The sequence below is a fragment of the Colletotrichum navitas genome (genome assembly GCF_030913465.1).
Source record: "Colletotrichum navitas strain CBS 125086 chromosome Unknown LY79scaffold_9, whole genome shotgun sequence".
Lineage (NCBI taxonomy): Eukaryota > Fungi > Ascomycota > Sordariomycetes > Glomerellales > Glomerellaceae > Colletotrichum > Colletotrichum navitas.
Genome location: NW_026850555.1, coordinates 1 through 17,270, shown reverse-complemented (window position 1 = coordinate 17,270; position 17,270 = coordinate 1). Strand labels below are relative to the sequence as shown.

Here is a 17,270-nt window from a genome sequence, read left to right as displayed (position 1 = left end):
ACAGTATGCAATTCCTCAAGAGCCTTGTAATTTTCTGCTCTACGGTCCTTGGTGCACCATATGCATTCCCCAACGGCGCCATGAAGTCTAGCCTTGGAGGAGTCTCGCAACGTCCTGCAAAAGAGGTTGCGCGCACTGCGGCAGTCTTCAAGATCGAGAATCTTTACGCTGGAGGCCGACCAAACTCAGAGTGGAACTAGTAAGGACCAAAGCGCAACCACCAACTTGCAACAGCTCTAACACCCGTCCTTTTAGTGTCAGGTTTGATGTCCAGATCACCGGCGGGGCAGCCTTTACCGAGTGTTCTATCGCTACCAACACCGGGCCGAAAGTGCCTACAATTGAGAAGACGGACTGCAGAAACGCTGAAGCTGTCAACAGGGCTATCAAATGGAGTATCGAGCCAATGGGAACTGGTATGATGCACTTCAACGTCTGGTGGGAGTTCACAAGCCACGCTCACCTATATGGTGGTGTGCATATGTACCAGTCATGGTTCAAAGAGTGGACGACACAGGATGGTAGCAAGTTGCAGGAATACGTTGGTCCACGCAACTTTACTCTGGATACTACGATGAGCCCAACTGAGCCAGGGAAGAAGAGAGATATGGAAGTAAAGCACGTGTGAAGGGTTGAAAGCGTCGGGGTCTGGAAGATAGATTTGATAAAATCTGGTTCATACCAAGCAACAACAGTATCGAGAAACAGGGGCTTTGAAGCCAGAACACGGCAAGAGAGCAATAGATTCAGAGGTCCGCCGTAGACCCCCCGTACGAGTGTATCTATGCCTGATCAGTGCCACGTACCAAAAGAACTGTAGGGCCTTTTACTCACAGTCTGGTCAAAACACCCGGCAGGCGTCTGGTATAAATATGCCCCCGTGTTGATGAAAACCTGCTGGCTCTCACAGACAAGCCACGCAGCAAGGTTCGGGCGGTTGATGTCCGGCGTGCTCCATGTGAGAGTATCGCCCTGAAAGGCGAACGTACCGTATGTGTTTTTGCTCGTGCTGAACCACGTCTCAAGCTTCCGCTGCGTCTTGTCCGTCGGGTTCTCGACGTTGAGGTACAGGGAGGATGATCCTGTCAGATGAACCAGTTGACCAGCATCTATCTTGAATTGGCCTGCACTGCTGGGGGCCTCGAGGTAGGCTTTGCTGGGTGTGAGGGTGGGCTTGGCCTGGAGATAGCTGTGGAAGTTGGGCGAGGCGACGGCACGTATCCAGTACCACCCTGAGACGAGAGTTGTGGGCACAGTGCCACCGTCACCTGCTGCTGTGGTGGTTACGGTGGTAAGAGTCGTCGAAGCGCGGGTGGTAGTACGGGTGTCGGTAGGTGTTACGACGGGCGTGGTCGAAGTAGAGACGGGTCCGGCGGAAGTGATCGTAGGGGTGCTGGACCCCGGGATGCACTGATGATAGAATGGGCTTTCATAAAGTTAGCGAATATTTCGAGACCAAGCTGTTTGGGCTTGTAGTACTTGAGGATTGAACAGGTGTAGCCGCTCACGCAAGTCGTGGCGCCACTCCAACCATTACCACCGCCTACGGTCGTGTCAGGTTTCGAAGGGTTTCAAGCCAAGCAAACCGGCACGCATAACTTACATTGTCCCCAGGCCGGAACCGTGCTCTGCGCCAAAACAGAATTGATGTAGAGTGTCGTTGAAAGGCTAGCGGCTAGAATACTCAGTAAACCCATCTTGATTGGGTAGGGGAGGATGTTTTGTTTGGCAACGATTCCTAGATATGTGGAAGACTTAGTAGCCAAACAGACCCGATGCCAAGTTCAGGCATTTATATACTCAACCCTTGCTGATAAGGCGTAGATTTACGTTGCATTGACTCCCGATAGCCCCGTTAGCTGAGTTGGCCAGGCGGAGGTGACCTGTTCCGCTATGGTACTGAAGTTTGGCCCCTGCAATGAGAAGCCTCGGAATTAGCCATTGCACACGGGGTATGAACACGTTCATCTGTCAGGACAGATTGCGTCCCGAGTATATTAATTGAGTATTAGAGGGTGGCGGTCTACCTGGAGGCTACGTCTGGACTTGGTCCCGATCCTAAAAGGGGTGGTGTCAGTTGTGCGGAGCGCGCCCGGATGCCGGCACGAAGTGGGATTTTGCGGAGGCCAAACCTCCGGGCCGGATCTAGCCCCCAATTGAAGTCGGTGACAACACATGCAGCAGATAATGGATCACCTGAATTGAAATAGAATCAGCTCCTCCGAAGTAGCATCAATTAATCGAACAAGACAGCATGGAGAGTGTACGTGTAAGGAAGTTAAAGAGTTGCGCGTTTAAGAGATGGAAGAGGCGAGACAACTCTGCATGTTGACTGCCGAGGCAAGGAGAAGCAAACCGGTCAGACTGGACTTTTGCCCAAAAAGTTCCTCAGAACATCGAGCAAGAACGAGTCAAGTCCGAGGACCACTGCGCCGTGACACAGAAGATGCCAAAGTTCCAGTCTGTCGCCGGCGCCGCCAGGATCTAATGACCCGAGACAATTCCCACCCCCAGTTGCTCCCGCAACGAACGTCAGCGTCAGCAAGACCCAGCCGACGGCATCTTCCATACATGTACTGCCGGAAGGCTGTCGAAACTCAATAGTCCGACTGTTGTCGTGCCCCAGCAGAGGAGCAAAGTTCCACTTGTAGACCTTGCCGTGCACAAAGTCCTTCTTCCGCCCATGAGCACGTCCGTAGGCGCTTGAGGCTGGGAACAAACACATGGCCTCGACGATGGCGGCAGTTCCTCGCTGCGATGCCATTTCAATGAGGCCAAGGCAGTCTTCGAGGGTCTTGCAGCGAGATAAAACAGGATTACGGCGGTTGCTTTGGCACCAATATGCGGATGCCCTGTCCTTGGACACGAGGGCATCGAAGCAAGACTCATACACAAGGATTGCCTTGCCTAAGGCCGCCAGTTGCGATGGGGTGAAGTCTTGACTGGCCTGGCTGATGTGAACATGGGTGCTGCACTGGGGAAGTCTTTGTACAGATGAGTGCTTTTGGATAGCAGAGAATATGTGGTCGGTGTCGTCCATCCAAGGAGAATCCAGCCCGAAGATAGGAGATACTAGCTCAAGTGCCCCTGAGTTGGTTATGTCATCATTCTGATACCACTTTGTAGCCCAATCCTGCGTACTAACAAATGTTCTTGGCTGGATTCTGAGGAATCGTAATCTCTTGGACAATGGACCACTTGCGGTAGTTCCCGTCCACCACCTCCTTAACATGGTTGTTGATCCCCTTCTTGGCCAGTCGCGCACCTGTGTCCTGAGCCATGGAGAGCCATGTCTTGTGTCTCTTGCTGCTATTGAGAGACAGCTCAAGCTCAAAGCCAAAGTTGAAGGACTGATAGCCAGCCATCTTAAGAAACAATCGCGGAAGATTGAAGGCGAAAAAGGATCCAGTAGGGGGATATGATAAATGAGAATGAGAGTTCACCATGAATACCAACTCGATGTACGGAGCAAAGATGAAGCCTTTTATATGGGACCATCCTGGATGGCGGCCATATCATTCATCTCTATCCGAGTCTTCCTGGACTATATCCATCCCTCCATGAACCACTAGGAGGCGTCTGGACGTTGATGCGGGATCGGTCTGCCAGTTTTGGACCTTTCCAACGGCCCACATGGTCAAGGTTGACCTAGAAATGAATCCTTTGAGGGCATGAGACAGAAAACCCCGGAGGCCCAAGACGTCAGAACGTTGCGTCGTGCCGAAAGTCAGACCGACTTCAGTCATCCATAGGGCGATAATATTGGAACCACCCAAGAGACACGGCGACACGCTCATTGTTAGCGCTTGATCTCTCGAAAGAATGATCAACTGTTGACTAAGGCGGTCATGAGAGGCAGGGTGTCTATCCCTGAGGCTCAACCTTGCCCTTGTCCGTCGATGGTTGGAGTCGGCGAGGTTGAAAGCCCTGTCCCACTTCCCGTCGAATGAGCTTGGACCGTCGGCACACGAAGCGCTTTCAAATTCATCGGGGCAGCCTGAGATTCTGGAAGACGTTCTACTCGACAGGGCAAGTACCTGTAGGGTCAGCTCAAAGCTAGACGGAAGTCGGGCGTCACCGCACGAAAAAAGTCCCCGATATCCCTGGAGTAAACATGGATGTCCTTGGGAGGCTCCGCGCTTGATAGCCGCCGGCGAGGGTTGAAGAGGTGTGAAGAACCAATTCGGAGGGGTGGTGAAAGCCACAGAGAGTTGAAAGTAGGGGCGGCGGGCGCTTTGAGGGTTGGGGTTTGCGACCCTGCGCGACACTTGGAGGGGTCATCTGACGCGGTGATAAAGGACGGATGAGGGGTTGTGAGTGGATGGTCCCGAAGATCCTGGACATGTTTTCGACCAAGCCGAAATGGGCAGAGAAACATCAGGGAGCGAGCCACAGATGAGCAGTATCTTGTGTCTATTCTGTTTGAAGCTAGCCAGCCATGGCCCAGATGGGTGACCGAACAGCTCAGGCGGCACTGTGGTTTGGGGGCTATAACAAGGCGTTGCGGCAAATGTCCTAGAACCGCGAGAAATGAGAGCAATGGCTGAGCAGTAGACAATAAAGCCCAAGCCAGCAGGGTGTGATGAAGCTATCGTCGTTGGGTGAATAAATTAGATAAGAAACGGAATGATGTTCCCTTCCTCTTGGCATAGCCTCGGCGAGAATCAAGATAATATGTGAGCGTCTGGTGATAGCAGCGGACGGAAATACTGCCTTGATCTGACACACAGCAGTCAATAGCGAACGAGAGAACGGCCATCGAGCAACCGAACCTGACCGCGTACTGTACTCGGAGAATCCACAGGGACTCGAGTCTTCGCTAAGGATTCGTCCAGATCCAGTGACTTGGGCAGCATGCAGAAGAAGCCATTTCGGCGACCCGCATGAGTTGCGTTAGCGATCTGGAGCGCATGCAGCCAGCCGAGGTTTAGGGAACCATTCAACGTAGATGTCCTTCCTGTAAGACGCGAGGAGGCAATGCAACCCAGTGGGCGACTTCAGGGGCAAGCGATGGACGTGAATGGGTGACAAATCGATGGGGACTAGAATCATTCCCCTGTAGACTGATTACGACAACAGGCGAGTGGATGACCAATGGGTCCAGGGGCCGTAGCGCTTCATCCTAGGTACCCTACAAAACGCTGTAGAGGCAGATAGGGGTACCTGGAAGGTTCCTCCGGAGGGGGTGGCCCCACCTTTTGCCGCTCGCTTCTGCCGTTGCTGAATGCCCTCACTCTAATCTGACAAATTCAAATTGAAATCTCACCAAAGGCATCACTTATACCATTAACACTGATAAAAAGAAAGTCCCAAGCCAAGCCAAAACATATACAGAATTGTGATTCAAAAAGCACCAGAAAACCCACCCACTTAGACGCCATCTTAGACGCAATATCAGAGGTAGACACCACCTGTTTGTTTGACGCTGCAGCACCCGCCCACCCCCAACTCAACACCAAAATGGTCGTCCTCCAAGCAACATCTCTTACAGAATTCACCAACCTGCTATCAGCAAACACCTACGTCATTGTCGACTTCTACGCAGACTGGTGCGGGCCGTGCCACGCAATCAAGCCTATCTACGAGTCACTCTCCAACACCCACGGCCAGCCGGGCTCCCTCGCCTTCGTCAAGGTCAACGTCGACGCCGCCCAGGACATCGCCCGCCGCTACAGCGTCACAGCCATGCCGACCTTCATGTTCTTTGAGAACGGCCAGCCCTACAACGGCGGTCGGAGCGTCGTGCGCGGCGCCGATCCGAGGACCCTGCAGGCCACCGTCCAGGAGCTGAGCGGGCTCGCCAGGAAGCAGGCTGCCGAGGCTGCCGCAAAGAAGGCCGAGGCCGAGAGGAAAAAGAAGGAAGCTACCTCCAACAAGGAAAATAACCCTGATGACGGCTCCACTGTCTCTGGCGGCTATACTCTCGGCGGTAACACCGGCGCAAGGTCTGACTGGAAAATGTCCTTGCGGGGCTGAAGTTTCCCTCCATCTCTCGTCCTCTCATCGTCCGCACCCAATGTCGCCGAAGAACAATCTGTTAGCACCAAAAGTGAAGGAGTTTCGCTAATGCACTTTCCAAGATACCAATGCTGAATTTTATTTCTGTCTAGCTCGAACCTTGTTTTGCGTCCGTGGATAATTGCCTAGCTGGTCGCTCACGCTTTGCAAAGTTGGCTTTAATGTCGGGGAAGACGGTGGACAAAGCGCCCCTGTGTATGTTTATATGAATAAACGCTGTCGTCACAAATCTCTTCACTTGTTACTATCTGGGGGTATATGGTATCCTTGTTGATGATATATGCGCTTCGTCATGTTGTGCCCAATTTCAAATCCATCGCTGCGGAAATCATGCAAACAAGAGCCCGTCTCCGAAAGAAGTGGACTTTTCTCATACCTTTATCTCGTCATTGCTTGCCGTCGTCAGCAAGCTTGCCACAATGTACGCAAATGAGGCGTTGTCTGCCGCCCACTCTCTTCGCCTTGAAGTCCTTATTCGCGCACTTTTGACAAGGTAGTTGCTCCCCACCATCGCTGCTGAGTTCCGAGCTCAGGCGACTGACAACAGCATTCAAGAATCGAATGTTGGAACCATTGCCGACAGGCCGCAGAAGCTGACCATCGTTCTCGGCTTTGTCATTCGCATTCTCCAGCACCCTCGTCTTACCATCCTGCTCTTCCTCGACCGCCTTGTCGTATATGCCTGGGCCGATGCTCTTACGTCGAGAAGCCTTGGTGCCGTTGCTGGCAGCTGTGTGTGTCGTGTCTGCTGCCCCTATGCTGTTTCGCCCCTGTCCCACTTGCGAGAGCGATGTGTTGGCATTGCTGAATGATACGGATGACCTCAGGGATGAGATCCCTTTCCAGCGGTTAAGATTCCAGAAAGAATGATTGGGCCCTGTAGTGTCGCGTTGCAGCTCGTCGCTGTCGTCGTCTGCAGAGAGAAACGAGAAACTTGGAGTGGGTGGGATGGAAGGAGCCCGGTCACGGGAGGCCCGGCTCGACGTGGGACTCGCCGGAAGTTGCGGACGTGTCTGTGGTGACCCGTACGGTTGTCTTCGTGCCCCAGATGCAATGTTCGCAGCACTTGCGTTGACGGGCGTTTGCGATGGTTTGCCAGGCGACAAGGAGTATTCGCTTTGCGAAGGAGTGATGATCATGGAGTTCGGGCGCCCATTCTCGATCCCATGCCGCCAAGTATTGATGTCCGAGCTCAACTGAGCAGCGCCAGGGGCGGCCAGGCGTGATATTGACCCGCGTCTAGAACGAGGATGACTGCCGACACTAGTGCGCGTCGCTACACTCCCACTACGTCCTATGATGCTGCCTCCAAGCCGACGAGAGAATGTTGAGCCGGTCTCCCAGCTCTCATGACGCCGTTTAATGTATGCGCAATCTTGACGGAAAACCTTGATAACACCGGATTGATCCGTGGTCACAAGAATCTGGCCGTCAAAATGGTTAGACTTCTCAATGTATGCTGGCGATTCCTCCGGTTTCTTGATTTGCGGTTTCTCTTCATCTGAAATGCCCTTTTGACTGGCAATTGATTCTTGAAGGCTCATGAGAGTCACTGGCGGTGGGTTACAAAGGTCGTACAGAGGATCCCCCGAGCCGCCAAGGAGCTGCCGTGACTTTGTTGGCGCAAACACTGCTGTTGTTACTCGATCGGAATGCGCATCGAAATACTCGCAAGATTTGTCCCTTTCCGAGTCCTCGGAATGCACCGACCAGATATACGTTCTCTTATCTTCGCTCCCAGAGACAATCCACTGTCCATTGTCGCTAAAACCGGCATGGATCTGACTGCAGGTATTCTCGTAGCCCTTGAACTTGGACTGTAGACTTTTGTCGCGCAGGTTGTAGATGCGGACTCTCGAATCATTGGACGTGATCAAGACCTTGACCTCGTCATCAATGGCCATTGTCTTGATGCCCGTGATTTTGCTTCCCTTGGCATTCTTGCCCCTTGACGAACGAACATGAAGCTGGGTAGTCTGCTTAAGGCCCTCGGTGTCATGAAACATGCACATTCCTGAGAGACCTCCAGCAATGGCCGTCTTTCCATCAGGCGAAAAGGCCACTGCCGTGATCAGGTCCGACAACTGAGTGGAATAGGCCACCGCCTTGTCGGGAATGCTCCACAGACGTAGCGACGAGTCTAGAGATCCCGCCAAGAAGAATCTGTCGTCGGTGGGATGGAATGCAATTGAGGTGACAAAATCCTTGTGCTTGAACGTGCAAAGACACTCCTTCCTGCTCATGTGCCAAAGACGGACAGTCTTATCCATCGAAGAGGACAACAAAAAGTTGTTTTTGCTCCAGCTGAGGTCAAGTACTTCACCGGTGTGCCCTTGGAACTCGTGGACTGGCTTACTCCGAAAGACAGGCGCACTTAACCTTTCTCCATGGTCTCCTCTGGCATTTTCTTCCTCTTCATGCCGCCGTCGTTCTTCGTGAGTTGATATCACTGCCCAGACCCTCACGACTTGGTCTTTGCCCGCGGCAGCAAAGTACTTGCCATCAGTGCTGAATTCAGTAGCCCAGATGGCCCCATTGTTGTTCAATCGCCCGGTGTCGATCGACGCTATCACGGCCGTGTTCTTGTCGCTAGTTGATTTGGATTCCGGAGTTATCAGCTCCTGGGCAAGGAACATGCGGTTGAATTCGCGTGTTTTCTTGTTATGTGCCTTGACCCGGATGTATCTTGGTGGCTCCTTGTGGTGAGGGATGTATCCTGAGCCAATGGCTGAGGAAAATGCCTGGGCGTTCGTCCCGTCGATTCGGTGGTCGCTGAAGACAGAGTCCTCGTCATCGTCGCGTCGCCTCCCTCCTCGTATGTTCAATCGACTCAGAAACGACGGCCCTTTCCTTCGGCACAGTTAGTCGAGCCCATACGATCAGGGCTGCCGAGTGTGGAACATACTTTTTGTCTTTGTTGGCATCAAAGGTGTAAGGCGGCAGCTTGGAAGGTTGTTCTGGGTCAGGGTTTGGGCTTTCGGGACGTCTCCGAAGCTGAAGAGGGACGGTGTGATCGGTGTTTGTTCGAATCAGGATGTGCTGCGGAAGGTTAGCATCTAGCATACAACCTCTCTACTAATGCCAACGACAAACAACGAACCTGTGATAGCGGATCGATTGCGGCGGGGGATTGGACGGTAGCAGGCGAAGCCTTGGCAGGCTTGACGTCTTTTGCGTTCGGGGTTGTAGATCGGACGAGCTTCGTGGGTGTCTTCTTGGCAAACGTAGGAAAGCTGCTGCCTATATCACGATGAGCATCTGCTGTGTCTGCGCCACTCATAGTCTATTGGCTTCCCCAGACGCAACTCGGAAGAGATGAGGTGGTCCCAATGGATCCCAGAACACAACAAGCAAGCAAAGGAAGAAAGGGAGGGGAGCTTCTCCGCACGCGCTTACGTACCATGAGAGTCTGATCCGCCCGGCGACTTCTGAGCGGTTGAGGACCCTTCGCGGCTAATGGGGGTTGAAAGTCGAGGCTCGAAGACGGAGACGGGAGGCGGTGGTGGGCTTGGCTCCTGGCCGTCATTGCGACGGCCAGCATCCATGGACTTCATTGCGGATGTAGTGGTCGACATTTTCCATTTTGCGAGTGCCGACAGAGGAGAAGAAGCAGTCAAAAGAAGTGCTAGGACTGTGCTCTCTGGTTTGTATGCGTGCGCGCGCCAAGTCAGCGCGGATAAGCTGATAGGTTGCTGGTGCCAGATTCAAGATATGTTGGTTGGCGACGGTTGGTTTGGCAGCTCAAGATGTGGTAATACACTCGACCCGAAAGATCAGGAATTCACAAATGGGATGGGGGCCGAGGCAGCGGTGGGTGGGATAATCCCGACAGTCCAGCGGAAAGCCCGGGGTTAGTTTAGTTGGTGGCGGGTATTGCGGTCGCCGCGGAAGGGATGGCCTGATTTGGACGCGTGTTTTCGTTCCCGTCGTCTGCGATGTGAAAAAATGGAAGTAAAAATGGGCAGACCCTGGCCGCGGCGCGCGTATCGCCTCGGGTGGGATGATGGTGTTTACCCAAGTGTCGCTGGCTCGTCGCGGGGTGCGCGATGGTTTCTTGGTGGTTGGGAATGGGTACAGGATACGGAGTAATTGCGCGCCAGGCAACACCTCTTACATACACCCTTTCAATCTCGAGGACTGGGACCAAGTAGGACCGAAGTGACCCAGAGGAAGGGGTCGAATCGGCTAAACATTGATTAGTATAAGCAGTAAAGGCAAGCTGCGGATTAGCGGCTGATCCCGACAGCTTCCTTACTGTTGGGGGGGGGGGGGAGAAAATGAGAAGCAAGGATGCGGTGCAGAGTAAAATGATGTTGGTGATGATGCATTTGCGAGGGGGTTATCTCATATGAAGGAAACAATGCAGGCATATGAGTACTCGGTCGGATAAGAAGTGGGCGACTGAGCGCCAACAGAGGAGAGGTTTACCTAAAACAGCAGGTCTGCTTCTTCTGATGTAACAGGAAGGGAAGGCACTAGCTAGAAGCAGTGGGCCAAGCCCTTGGATTTCGAGCGCGCTTCTTGGCCCGAAGGTGTTCCAACTTTTGGTTACGCTTTACAGCTAGGCACCGGAACTATGAGAACCAAGGATCCGATGCATGTATTGGGCTTACTCAAGAACCGTTGCTCGCCCCGTCTATCGGTTGCGCCGTAAAGTGATAGGCATCAGGCGAGTAGGCGAGGATCAGAACATAGCATCGGTGATGGATGGGAACATTTGGGCGCGGCCATGACGTCGTTTGACTACCTACCTACCTACCTACCTAGGAGTCGCCTGATTAGGTATGCCCAAAGCTCAACCTCCGGGCCAAGAGTGTGCACACACCACCAGCTGACTGGCGGGTTGGAGTCGAGGGCGGAAAGGATAACCTTGGTCGCCTCGACCGTGACAGCACCTGCGTCTGTGATCCAGATCAAGAGCCAATCTCCGAGCGATTTTGATGGATTGATCGAGCTAAAGGCTGAAAAAAAAGGGGAAAAAAAAAGACTTCGGCAGCTCGGACCTTTTCTGAGGCGTCGAGGATTCGTCCAGTGTGTCACTCAGTAGCTGGGTGAGTTTCCCCGAGCCCATACCTAACCACCTAACTAAGGTATAAACAAGTAAGTCTCCGAATCCTCGACAACTAGGTACGTTTTGTCTGACGTACGTCTCCCAAACGGCCGGGATCATGGAGGGTAGAAGAGAAAAGCCAGTTCGAATTGCCTTGCCGGTTTCTCGCCAGAAGCTCATTAGAGCTAAAGATGGTTGCTCAGAAATTATACCAAAGGGCATAAAAAGAAAGACAGGAAAGTAGGGCGAGTCAACCAGTGATGGCTCATACTTTTGAAAGAGCAACGCATAGACTCGCCTTGGACGCACTTTGACGTCTTGGTGTTGCGCTCAATTGTAGTGTATGACCTGACCTGATGCTGGGCACGTAACAATACACAAGCTATCATCGTTATCGTACTTGATTTTCGATAATGATAAGCTACCTAGCCAGCGACCTGCATTCACTGTCAGTGTCTTCTTCTTCTTTCTTCTTCTTTTGACCCTCGCTCTGCCGTCACTGAAGTGGAGATGCAACGCTGTGGCTCCCTAAAGGTAGCCGCTGGACCAGTCCGGGCGTGGCAGCATCACACACCCCCTAGCCCAGCGGTTAGCGCATCATCTACCAATCTGCGTCGGGATAATTCCAATAACGTACCTAGTTAGTACCTACCAACGAGCGCTTCTTCGCAATTTTATTTTGGTTTGTTCCTCTTTCGCAACCATAAAAAATCTTCCCATGACATGTACACATAGGATCGCCAATCAACCATGAAGCTCGTTCCAACCAAGGCGTCGACGGACATTGGCGAAGATGCCGTCACCCTCCTGCCAGAGGACTCCGAGGACATGGTGAGTCTGTCGCCTGATTTGCGTCTCCCCCCTCGTCGCTTTTTTTATTATTATCCCCGCCCCTTCTAACCTGCGCGAACCCGCCGTGTGCGACGCGCAGCTCCCAGCTAACCCTTTGCGCGAACAGTGGCACGCCTACAACCTCATCAGTCCTGGCGACCTCGTTATGGCGCACGCGGTGCGGAAAGTCGTGCAGGAGACAAAGACAGGCAGCACCATCTCCGAGCGAGTCCACACCGTCCTCGCAATACAAGTCAAGAGCACCTTCTTCGATCCCATCGTCGGCCAGCTGCAGGTCAGCGGCACCGTCAAATCCGAGAATGCCTACGTCAGCATGGGCCAATACCATACCCTCGATCTCGAGGTCTCGCGCCCCTTCACGATAAGCAAACCAGAGGGATGGGATACGGTCGCAAAGGAGACGCTCTCCGAGAGTTTGTCGGACGACAAGGATGGCGCCATGGCAGCGATTGTCATGCAGGAGGGCATCGCCAACATCTGCCTCATCAGCCAGTTTCGCACCGTCATCAAGCAGCGCGTCGAGAGCATCATCCCCAAGAAGCGGAGCACCGCCTCTGAAACCTCCCAGGGCATGAGGCGCTTTTATGACAAAACCTTGACCGCTCTCCTCCGAACCGTCAACTTCGACAAGCCGAGACCGTTACTGCTTGCAAGTCCGGGATTTGTCGCAACCGACTTCAAGAAGTACATTGCAGATGAAGGCAGAGACAAGGCTGACAAGAAACTTTCGGGGATTGCCAAGGAGGCCATCGTCATCCACACAAACTCGGGTCATGTTCACAGTCTCAACGAGGTCTTGAAGAGTCCGGAGATGGGCAACAAGCTGAAGGACTTCAAGTTTACAAAGGAGACAAAATTGATGGACCAGTTCTTCGAGAGACTTCGGTTAGAGGACGGACGGGCGTGGTATGGAGCGTCGGCGGTGACCAAAGCCGTCAATGAAGGTGCCATCGGCCCTGGCGGTGGTGTCCTCATTATGAACAACTCGCTGTTCCGCAGCTCTGACATTCCGACAAGGAAAAAGTATGTGGGGCTGGTCGATAAGGTCAAGGCAGACGGTGGCGAGGTCAGAATCCTCAGCAGCGACCACGAGAGCGGTCAGAGGCTCGACATGCTGGGCAGCGTCGCCGCCATCCTGTCATACCCGATTCATGACCTGGACGACGACGAGGAGGACGATGACGAGGCCACTGGTGGTGATGCTGGCGGAGGAACGATCATATGATTGAATGAATGATTTCTAAAGCGGCATCACGATGAAATGTCTGCATAAAGTCTCGCGGCGCGTCTCAAATCGGTGAATGGCCAGATGGCGGGGCATTGATGGCGGGGCATTGATGGCGGGGTAAAAACATGGAATGGCCTAGGGTTACCCCCTCCCCCAATGACGTAAGCCTGTTCATAGGTTCTTACATGGCAGCCCCAACGCGATTCGCAGGATATGACCCCGGGATGTGACCTGTGGCACACAACAGCTCGGCACAACAACACCGAACGCGCAGCCATCGGAGGACACAATGGGCGAGGTGCCGTTTCTCCTCGCTCCAATGACTAATGGCCTTATTCGGAAGGACGTTCCGTGCGACTAAATCAACTTTCCGACTACTTGAGGGCGGAGGAAATACTTCTTTCACTTTTGATCTTTACCCTCATTACCAGACACTACGAGTCACCCCCCCAACACGTTGTATTCACATAATGGCGGCCTCGCTCACCCTCCAGTCCAAGCAGAAGCTCAACAACGGCTATGAGATCCCCGTGTTGGGATATGGCGTACGCCCTACTCCTCCTCTTGCGCGAATATTGTGCACGTCGCTGACAGTCCCGTAGCTCTGGAAGACGTGAGTTCATTTGGATGCCTTCCACTACGAGTTTCACAGTAACCAATTCCAACTCAGTCCCCCTGAACAGGCCGAGGAGGTCACCACTGAGGCCATCAAGGTCGGCTACCGTCATGTGAGCCCCATCATCCGTGCTGCATTTCCCACCTCCCTTCTGACCACCAACATCAGATTGACTCGGCAGCCTCTTACAAGAATGAGGCTGGCGCCGGTGGAGCCATCCGCAAAGCTAAGGATGTCTCCCGCCCCGAGATTTTCTTCACCTCCAAGGTCCGTTATATCCACTACGAGGGCGCCAAGGACCAGGTAGAGAAGACCTTAAACGAGACGGGCCTTGAGTATGTCGACCTGATGCTCTTGCACTGCCCGTATGGTGGCTCGGCCGGCCGCAAAGGTGCTTGGAAAGCCCTCGTCGAGGCCCAGGAGGCTGGCAAGGTCCGCTCCATCGGCGTCAGCAACTATGGTGTGCATCACCTCGACGAGCTTGAAACGCATATCAAGGAGCTCGAAGAAGAGCGTGGAGGTCCGGGAAAGGGCGGCGCCATCAACGTTGCCCAGTACGAGATTCACCCTTGGTGCGCGAGAAACGACATTGTCCAGTGGCTGCAGAAGCGCAACGTGGCCATCGAGGCTTATAGCCCTCTCGTGCGAGGCGAGAGGTGGGGAGAGAAGAACCTCAAAGCCCTGGCCGATAAATATGGCAAGTCAGAGGCCCAGATCCTGTTGCGCTGGAGCTCGCAGAAAGGATACATTCCCCTCCCCAAGAGTGTTACCCCTTCTCGTATTGTCGACAACACGAAGATCTACGATTTCCAGCTGTCGGAGGAGGACTTGAAGACCCTGGAAACTGATGAGTATGCCCCAGTCTGCTGGGACCCAACTGTCAGCCCCTTGGACGGACCTCAAAGCGGCTGAAATTATGTCTTTTTTTAATGATCGTGTAATCACGTCTCATGGCGGTTCACCGTTACAGCGACATGCCACGTTCAATTAAATATATATACATATATATGTATATTCATACCCTCTCCGTGTTGTGCCTGAGTCGTATCCTCGTCTAATTATTCCGGTGCGAGTACTACCGGGCTAGTTTGAGGCTACTAAACACAAGCTGGTTGCTTGAAACTGTTTCGTACTTTTACAGTAGACCAGCGAATGTCTAGATTCGGACAAAAGCACCAAGGGCATTTGGTTTGGAATCGCTGGGTCAAGGTGCAGCTGCTTTGGAACCCCAACTGCTACACGCGAGAAGTCCCGGCATACCGAAGCTGGCCATTGTCTCAACCCCCCTTAACGAAAAGGGCGAAGTCAACTCATACTTCTGCGACGCAAAAAAGACTGCTGCCATTCAGAATGCTGTGAAATGGATGCATTATTACGCCGGATCAGCATCTGAATTTCTTGGCCAACACGACGCTGGCCATACAGCTGCATTCGTCAATTGGTTCGGTTGTAAGTCATTCCAATCCAATCCCAATCAAAGCTATAATGTGGATAAAAAGACTTACAATGTCTTGATTCATTCTAGACACGAATCGAAATTTGGCGGCTGATATAAAACTGAATGTCTTTCGCCCTATTCACGCACTAGGCTCTACTATCGCCAGCTTTGTGCCTAAAGTTCAAAAAAGCGATGACATTATACATTTCGGCTGCGGAATGATACCTGAAGAGGCAACAACTTGCCGCGACAAACCCAATAGAATAGCGTATGCCCTTAAAGAGTTTAATACTGTTGTTATCTGCCCTATAGCTTTTACCAAAGAGGGGTTTGATGGAAAAGATACAGCAGAACAGTATGCACAATCAGAATGGGCGAACCGTGGAATGATGCGATCTTCGGCTGGGTTCTACCTGCTGCATGAAATGACACACCTACCTGTTTTAGTAGAAGGATTCAAATATTGGATACTGAATAAGGGTGCGTATCGGTCTTCTGATTTTGGATATACGCCTTCTGAGTAAGTAGTACACTCTACCTACCTACATCTCGTCGAGACCCTAGCTAATGGAAAACAATAGGTGCTCTAACCTACCTGAAAAACGAAGGATCAGCAACGCCCAGAGTTACGCCATTTTTGCACTAGAGGTCGCATCAAACAGCAAGCATGCAAGTCAGAAAGTCAAGGGTAATGTTAAAGATAAAGATAATGAAGCATGTTGGTTGTTGAGAAAAGGACGGAGTAAAGCCTAAATATAGCATTAGGAACTAAAAGAGGAGGGGGGCCTAACAGCGAGGTGTTGTTGTTGTTATTGTTATTTTCATGAAGGCAAAGCGCTGGAAAGGTAAAATCTAGTATTAGCTAGCTAAAGAAAAGCTAGATACCTAGGTAGGTACTCTAAATTTTACCTACCTAGATAGTACCTAGTATACCAATAACTGACACTAAGTAGAAGTATAATATACAACTAAATAGAACTAGATCTAATATATCTACTCTTAGTAAGCTTGGTTTGCGACAGTTGCCTAGCGAGCTAGCTTAATTAAACAACAGAAACGAAATAGCGAAGGCATAAGAAAGGACTAAAAGTACTACCCAATACAATCTTCTACAAGACCAGGTTCTAAATTCATTGAAATTACTCTAGGCTAACCTGCTTAGATTGTCGAGGCTCTAAAAGGACAATAATACCTTATCATCACCTTGAAAAGCACAGTATGTCAAGACATTCAGCTGAAGCTCATCAGAGCCGCAGCTAAGGCTGGTGTTCCTTAAATCATGCCCAATACCTGGGGGACGGACCCAAAGAACAGCTTCTTGATAGCTGATACCGTCCTTGGCACTCATTTTGAAGGTGCAGTGAAGGAGATTGAGTAACTAGGCGTCAGTGAATGGATCATCATGTCTTGCGGTTTCTGGTACGAACACAGCTTGGCCGGTTGTTCAGATCGGTTCGGTCTTGACATCAGGAATAAGTCAATCACGTTCCTTGATGGTGGTAACATCAAGGTGAAATCTTCCACCTGGGTCCAGTGTGGTCGTGGTCTGGCTGCGTTTCTCAGTTTCAAGCGGCTCTCAGACGACGAGAAAGATGCCCCCTTCGCTGTCCAGAGCTATTCAAACGACGTGTTCTATATATCGAGCTTCTTGATATCTCGGCACGAAATGTTTGAGAGCATCAAGCGGGTGACGGGCATGGTAGACTTTGACTGGGATGTCAAATAAGAGGACTCTGAAGAGAGGTGGAAGGCTGGTCATGAGTTATTGAGGCGAGGAGACAGGAGTGGCTTTTGAAGATCGATGTACGCACGCCATTTCTTCCCATACAAGGACGGAGATTTCGAGAACAAGCATGGATTGGCAAACGAGGCTTTGGCATTGCCGAAGGAGGACCTGGATAACGCTACTGAAGAAACAGTGAGACTCTTGATGTCTGGAGTTCTTGACGTCTACTAAGAGTCGCACGTTGAAGTTTCCGCTTTCTAGAACTTCACACAGCGTCTGCTTCAGTATCAAGTACGAAATATACAGATATACTACAGCCACGAAACTTGTAGAGGTACAGAA

General features: G+C 52.0%; 9 protein-coding genes across 9 annotated transcripts; 6 read left to right on the top strand and 3 right to left on the bottom strand.

Annotated features, from left to right (window-relative positions):
- Positions 1-80: 80 nt before the first annotated feature.
- On the top strand, positions 81-666 carry LY79DRAFT_625399 (uncharacterized protein; the record flags this gene model as incomplete). Its single annotated transcript, XM_060562096.1, has 2 exons — positions 81-199; positions 256-666. The coding sequence occupies 2 exons, from the start codon at positions 81-83 to the stop codon at positions 626-628; spliced, it is 492 nt and encodes a 163-aa protein (XP_060417846.1). The 3' UTR covers positions 629-666.
- An 80-nt stretch (positions 667-746) lies between these two features.
- Positions 747-1,697, bottom strand: LY79DRAFT_508331 (uncharacterized protein; the record flags this gene model as incomplete). The annotated part of the gene is made up of 4 exons (XM_060553926.1): positions 747-782; positions 835-1,426; positions 1,480-1,543; positions 1,604-1,697. The coding sequence occupies 4 exons, from the start codon at positions 1,695-1,697 to the stop codon at positions 747-749; spliced, it is 786 nt and encodes a 261-aa protein (XP_060417845.1).
- Positions 1,698-2,359: 662 nt separating this feature from the next.
- Positions 2,360-3,365, bottom strand: LY79DRAFT_508109 (putative amidoligase enzyme-domain-containing protein; the record flags this gene model as incomplete). Its single annotated transcript, XM_060553898.1, has 2 exons — positions 2,360-3,087; positions 3,146-3,365. The coding sequence occupies 2 exons, from the start codon at positions 3,363-3,365 to the stop codon at positions 2,360-2,362; spliced, it is 948 nt and encodes a 315-aa protein (XP_060417844.1).
- Positions 3,366-5,460: 2,095 nt separating this feature from the next.
- LY79DRAFT_508440 (thioredoxin) lies at positions 5,461-5,976 on the top strand (the record flags this gene model as incomplete). The annotated part of the gene is made up of 1 exon (XM_060553941.1): positions 5,461-5,976. The coding sequence occupies one exon, from the start codon at positions 5,461-5,463 to the stop codon at positions 5,974-5,976; it is 516 nt and encodes a 171-aa protein (XP_060417843.1).
- A 214-nt stretch (positions 5,977-6,190) lies between these two features.
- On the bottom strand, positions 6,191-9,805 carry LY79DRAFT_402373 (WD repeat domain-containing protein). Its single transcript, XM_060553037.1, has 4 exons — positions 9,419-9,805; positions 9,119-9,258; positions 8,924-9,057; positions 6,191-8,868 (listed from the first exon to the last, which is right to left on the bottom strand). Exons 1-4 carry the CDS (start codon positions 9,591-9,593, stop codon positions 6,405-6,407), a joined length of 2,913 nt encoding a protein of 970 aa, XP_060417842.1. The 5' UTR covers positions 9,594-9,805; the 3' UTR covers positions 6,191-6,404.
- A 2,013-nt stretch (positions 9,806-11,818) lies between these two features.
- On the top strand, positions 11,819-13,145 carry LY79DRAFT_666799 (eRF1 domain 1; the record flags this gene model as incomplete). The annotated part of the gene is made up of 2 exons (XM_060563284.1): positions 11,819-11,899; positions 12,027-13,145. 2 exons carry the CDS (start codon positions 11,819-11,821, stop codon positions 13,143-13,145), a joined length of 1,200 nt encoding a protein of 399 aa, XP_060417841.1.
- A 473-nt stretch (positions 13,146-13,618) lies between these two features.
- On the top strand, positions 13,619-14,676 carry LY79DRAFT_576791 (aldo/keto reductase; the record flags this gene model as incomplete). Its single annotated transcript, XM_060559824.1, has 3 exons — positions 13,619-13,746; positions 13,801-13,876; positions 13,933-14,676. 3 exons carry the CDS (start codon positions 13,619-13,621, stop codon positions 14,674-14,676), a joined length of 948 nt encoding a protein of 315 aa, XP_060417840.1.
- A 452-nt stretch (positions 14,677-15,128) lies between these two features.
- Positions 15,129-16,041, top strand: LY79DRAFT_656698 (uncharacterized protein; the record flags this gene model as incomplete). Its single annotated transcript, XM_060562695.1, has 3 exons — positions 15,129-15,213; positions 15,515-15,722; positions 15,784-16,041. 3 exons carry the CDS (start codon positions 15,129-15,131, stop codon positions 15,953-15,955), a joined length of 465 nt encoding a protein of 154 aa, XP_060417839.1. The 3' UTR covers positions 15,956-16,041.
- Positions 16,042-16,604: 563 nt separating this feature from the next.
- LY79DRAFT_666797 (uncharacterized protein) lies at positions 16,605-16,928 on the top strand (the record flags this gene model as incomplete). The annotated part of the gene is made up of 1 exon (XM_060563283.1): positions 16,605-16,928. The coding sequence occupies one exon, from the start codon at positions 16,605-16,607 to the stop codon at positions 16,926-16,928; it is 324 nt and encodes a 107-aa protein (XP_060417838.1).
- Between the last annotated feature and the right edge of the window lie 342 nt (positions 16,929-17,270).

Bases quoted from the DNA above. Each gene is read 5' to 3' on its own strand.
- LY79DRAFT_402373 (XM_060553037.1), bottom strand. From the start codon at position 9,593: ATGTCGACCACTACATCCGCAATGAAGTCCATGGATGCTGGCCGTCGC. The intron at 9,259-9,418 runs GTACGTAAGCGC...ATCGTGATATAG, and splicing joins GGGCGGATCAGACTCTCATG to GCAGCAGCTTTCCTACGTTT. The intron at 8,869-8,923 runs GTATGTTCCACA...ACTGTGCCGAAG, and splicing joins GATGCCAACAAAGACAAAAA to GAAAGGGCCGTCGTTTCTGA.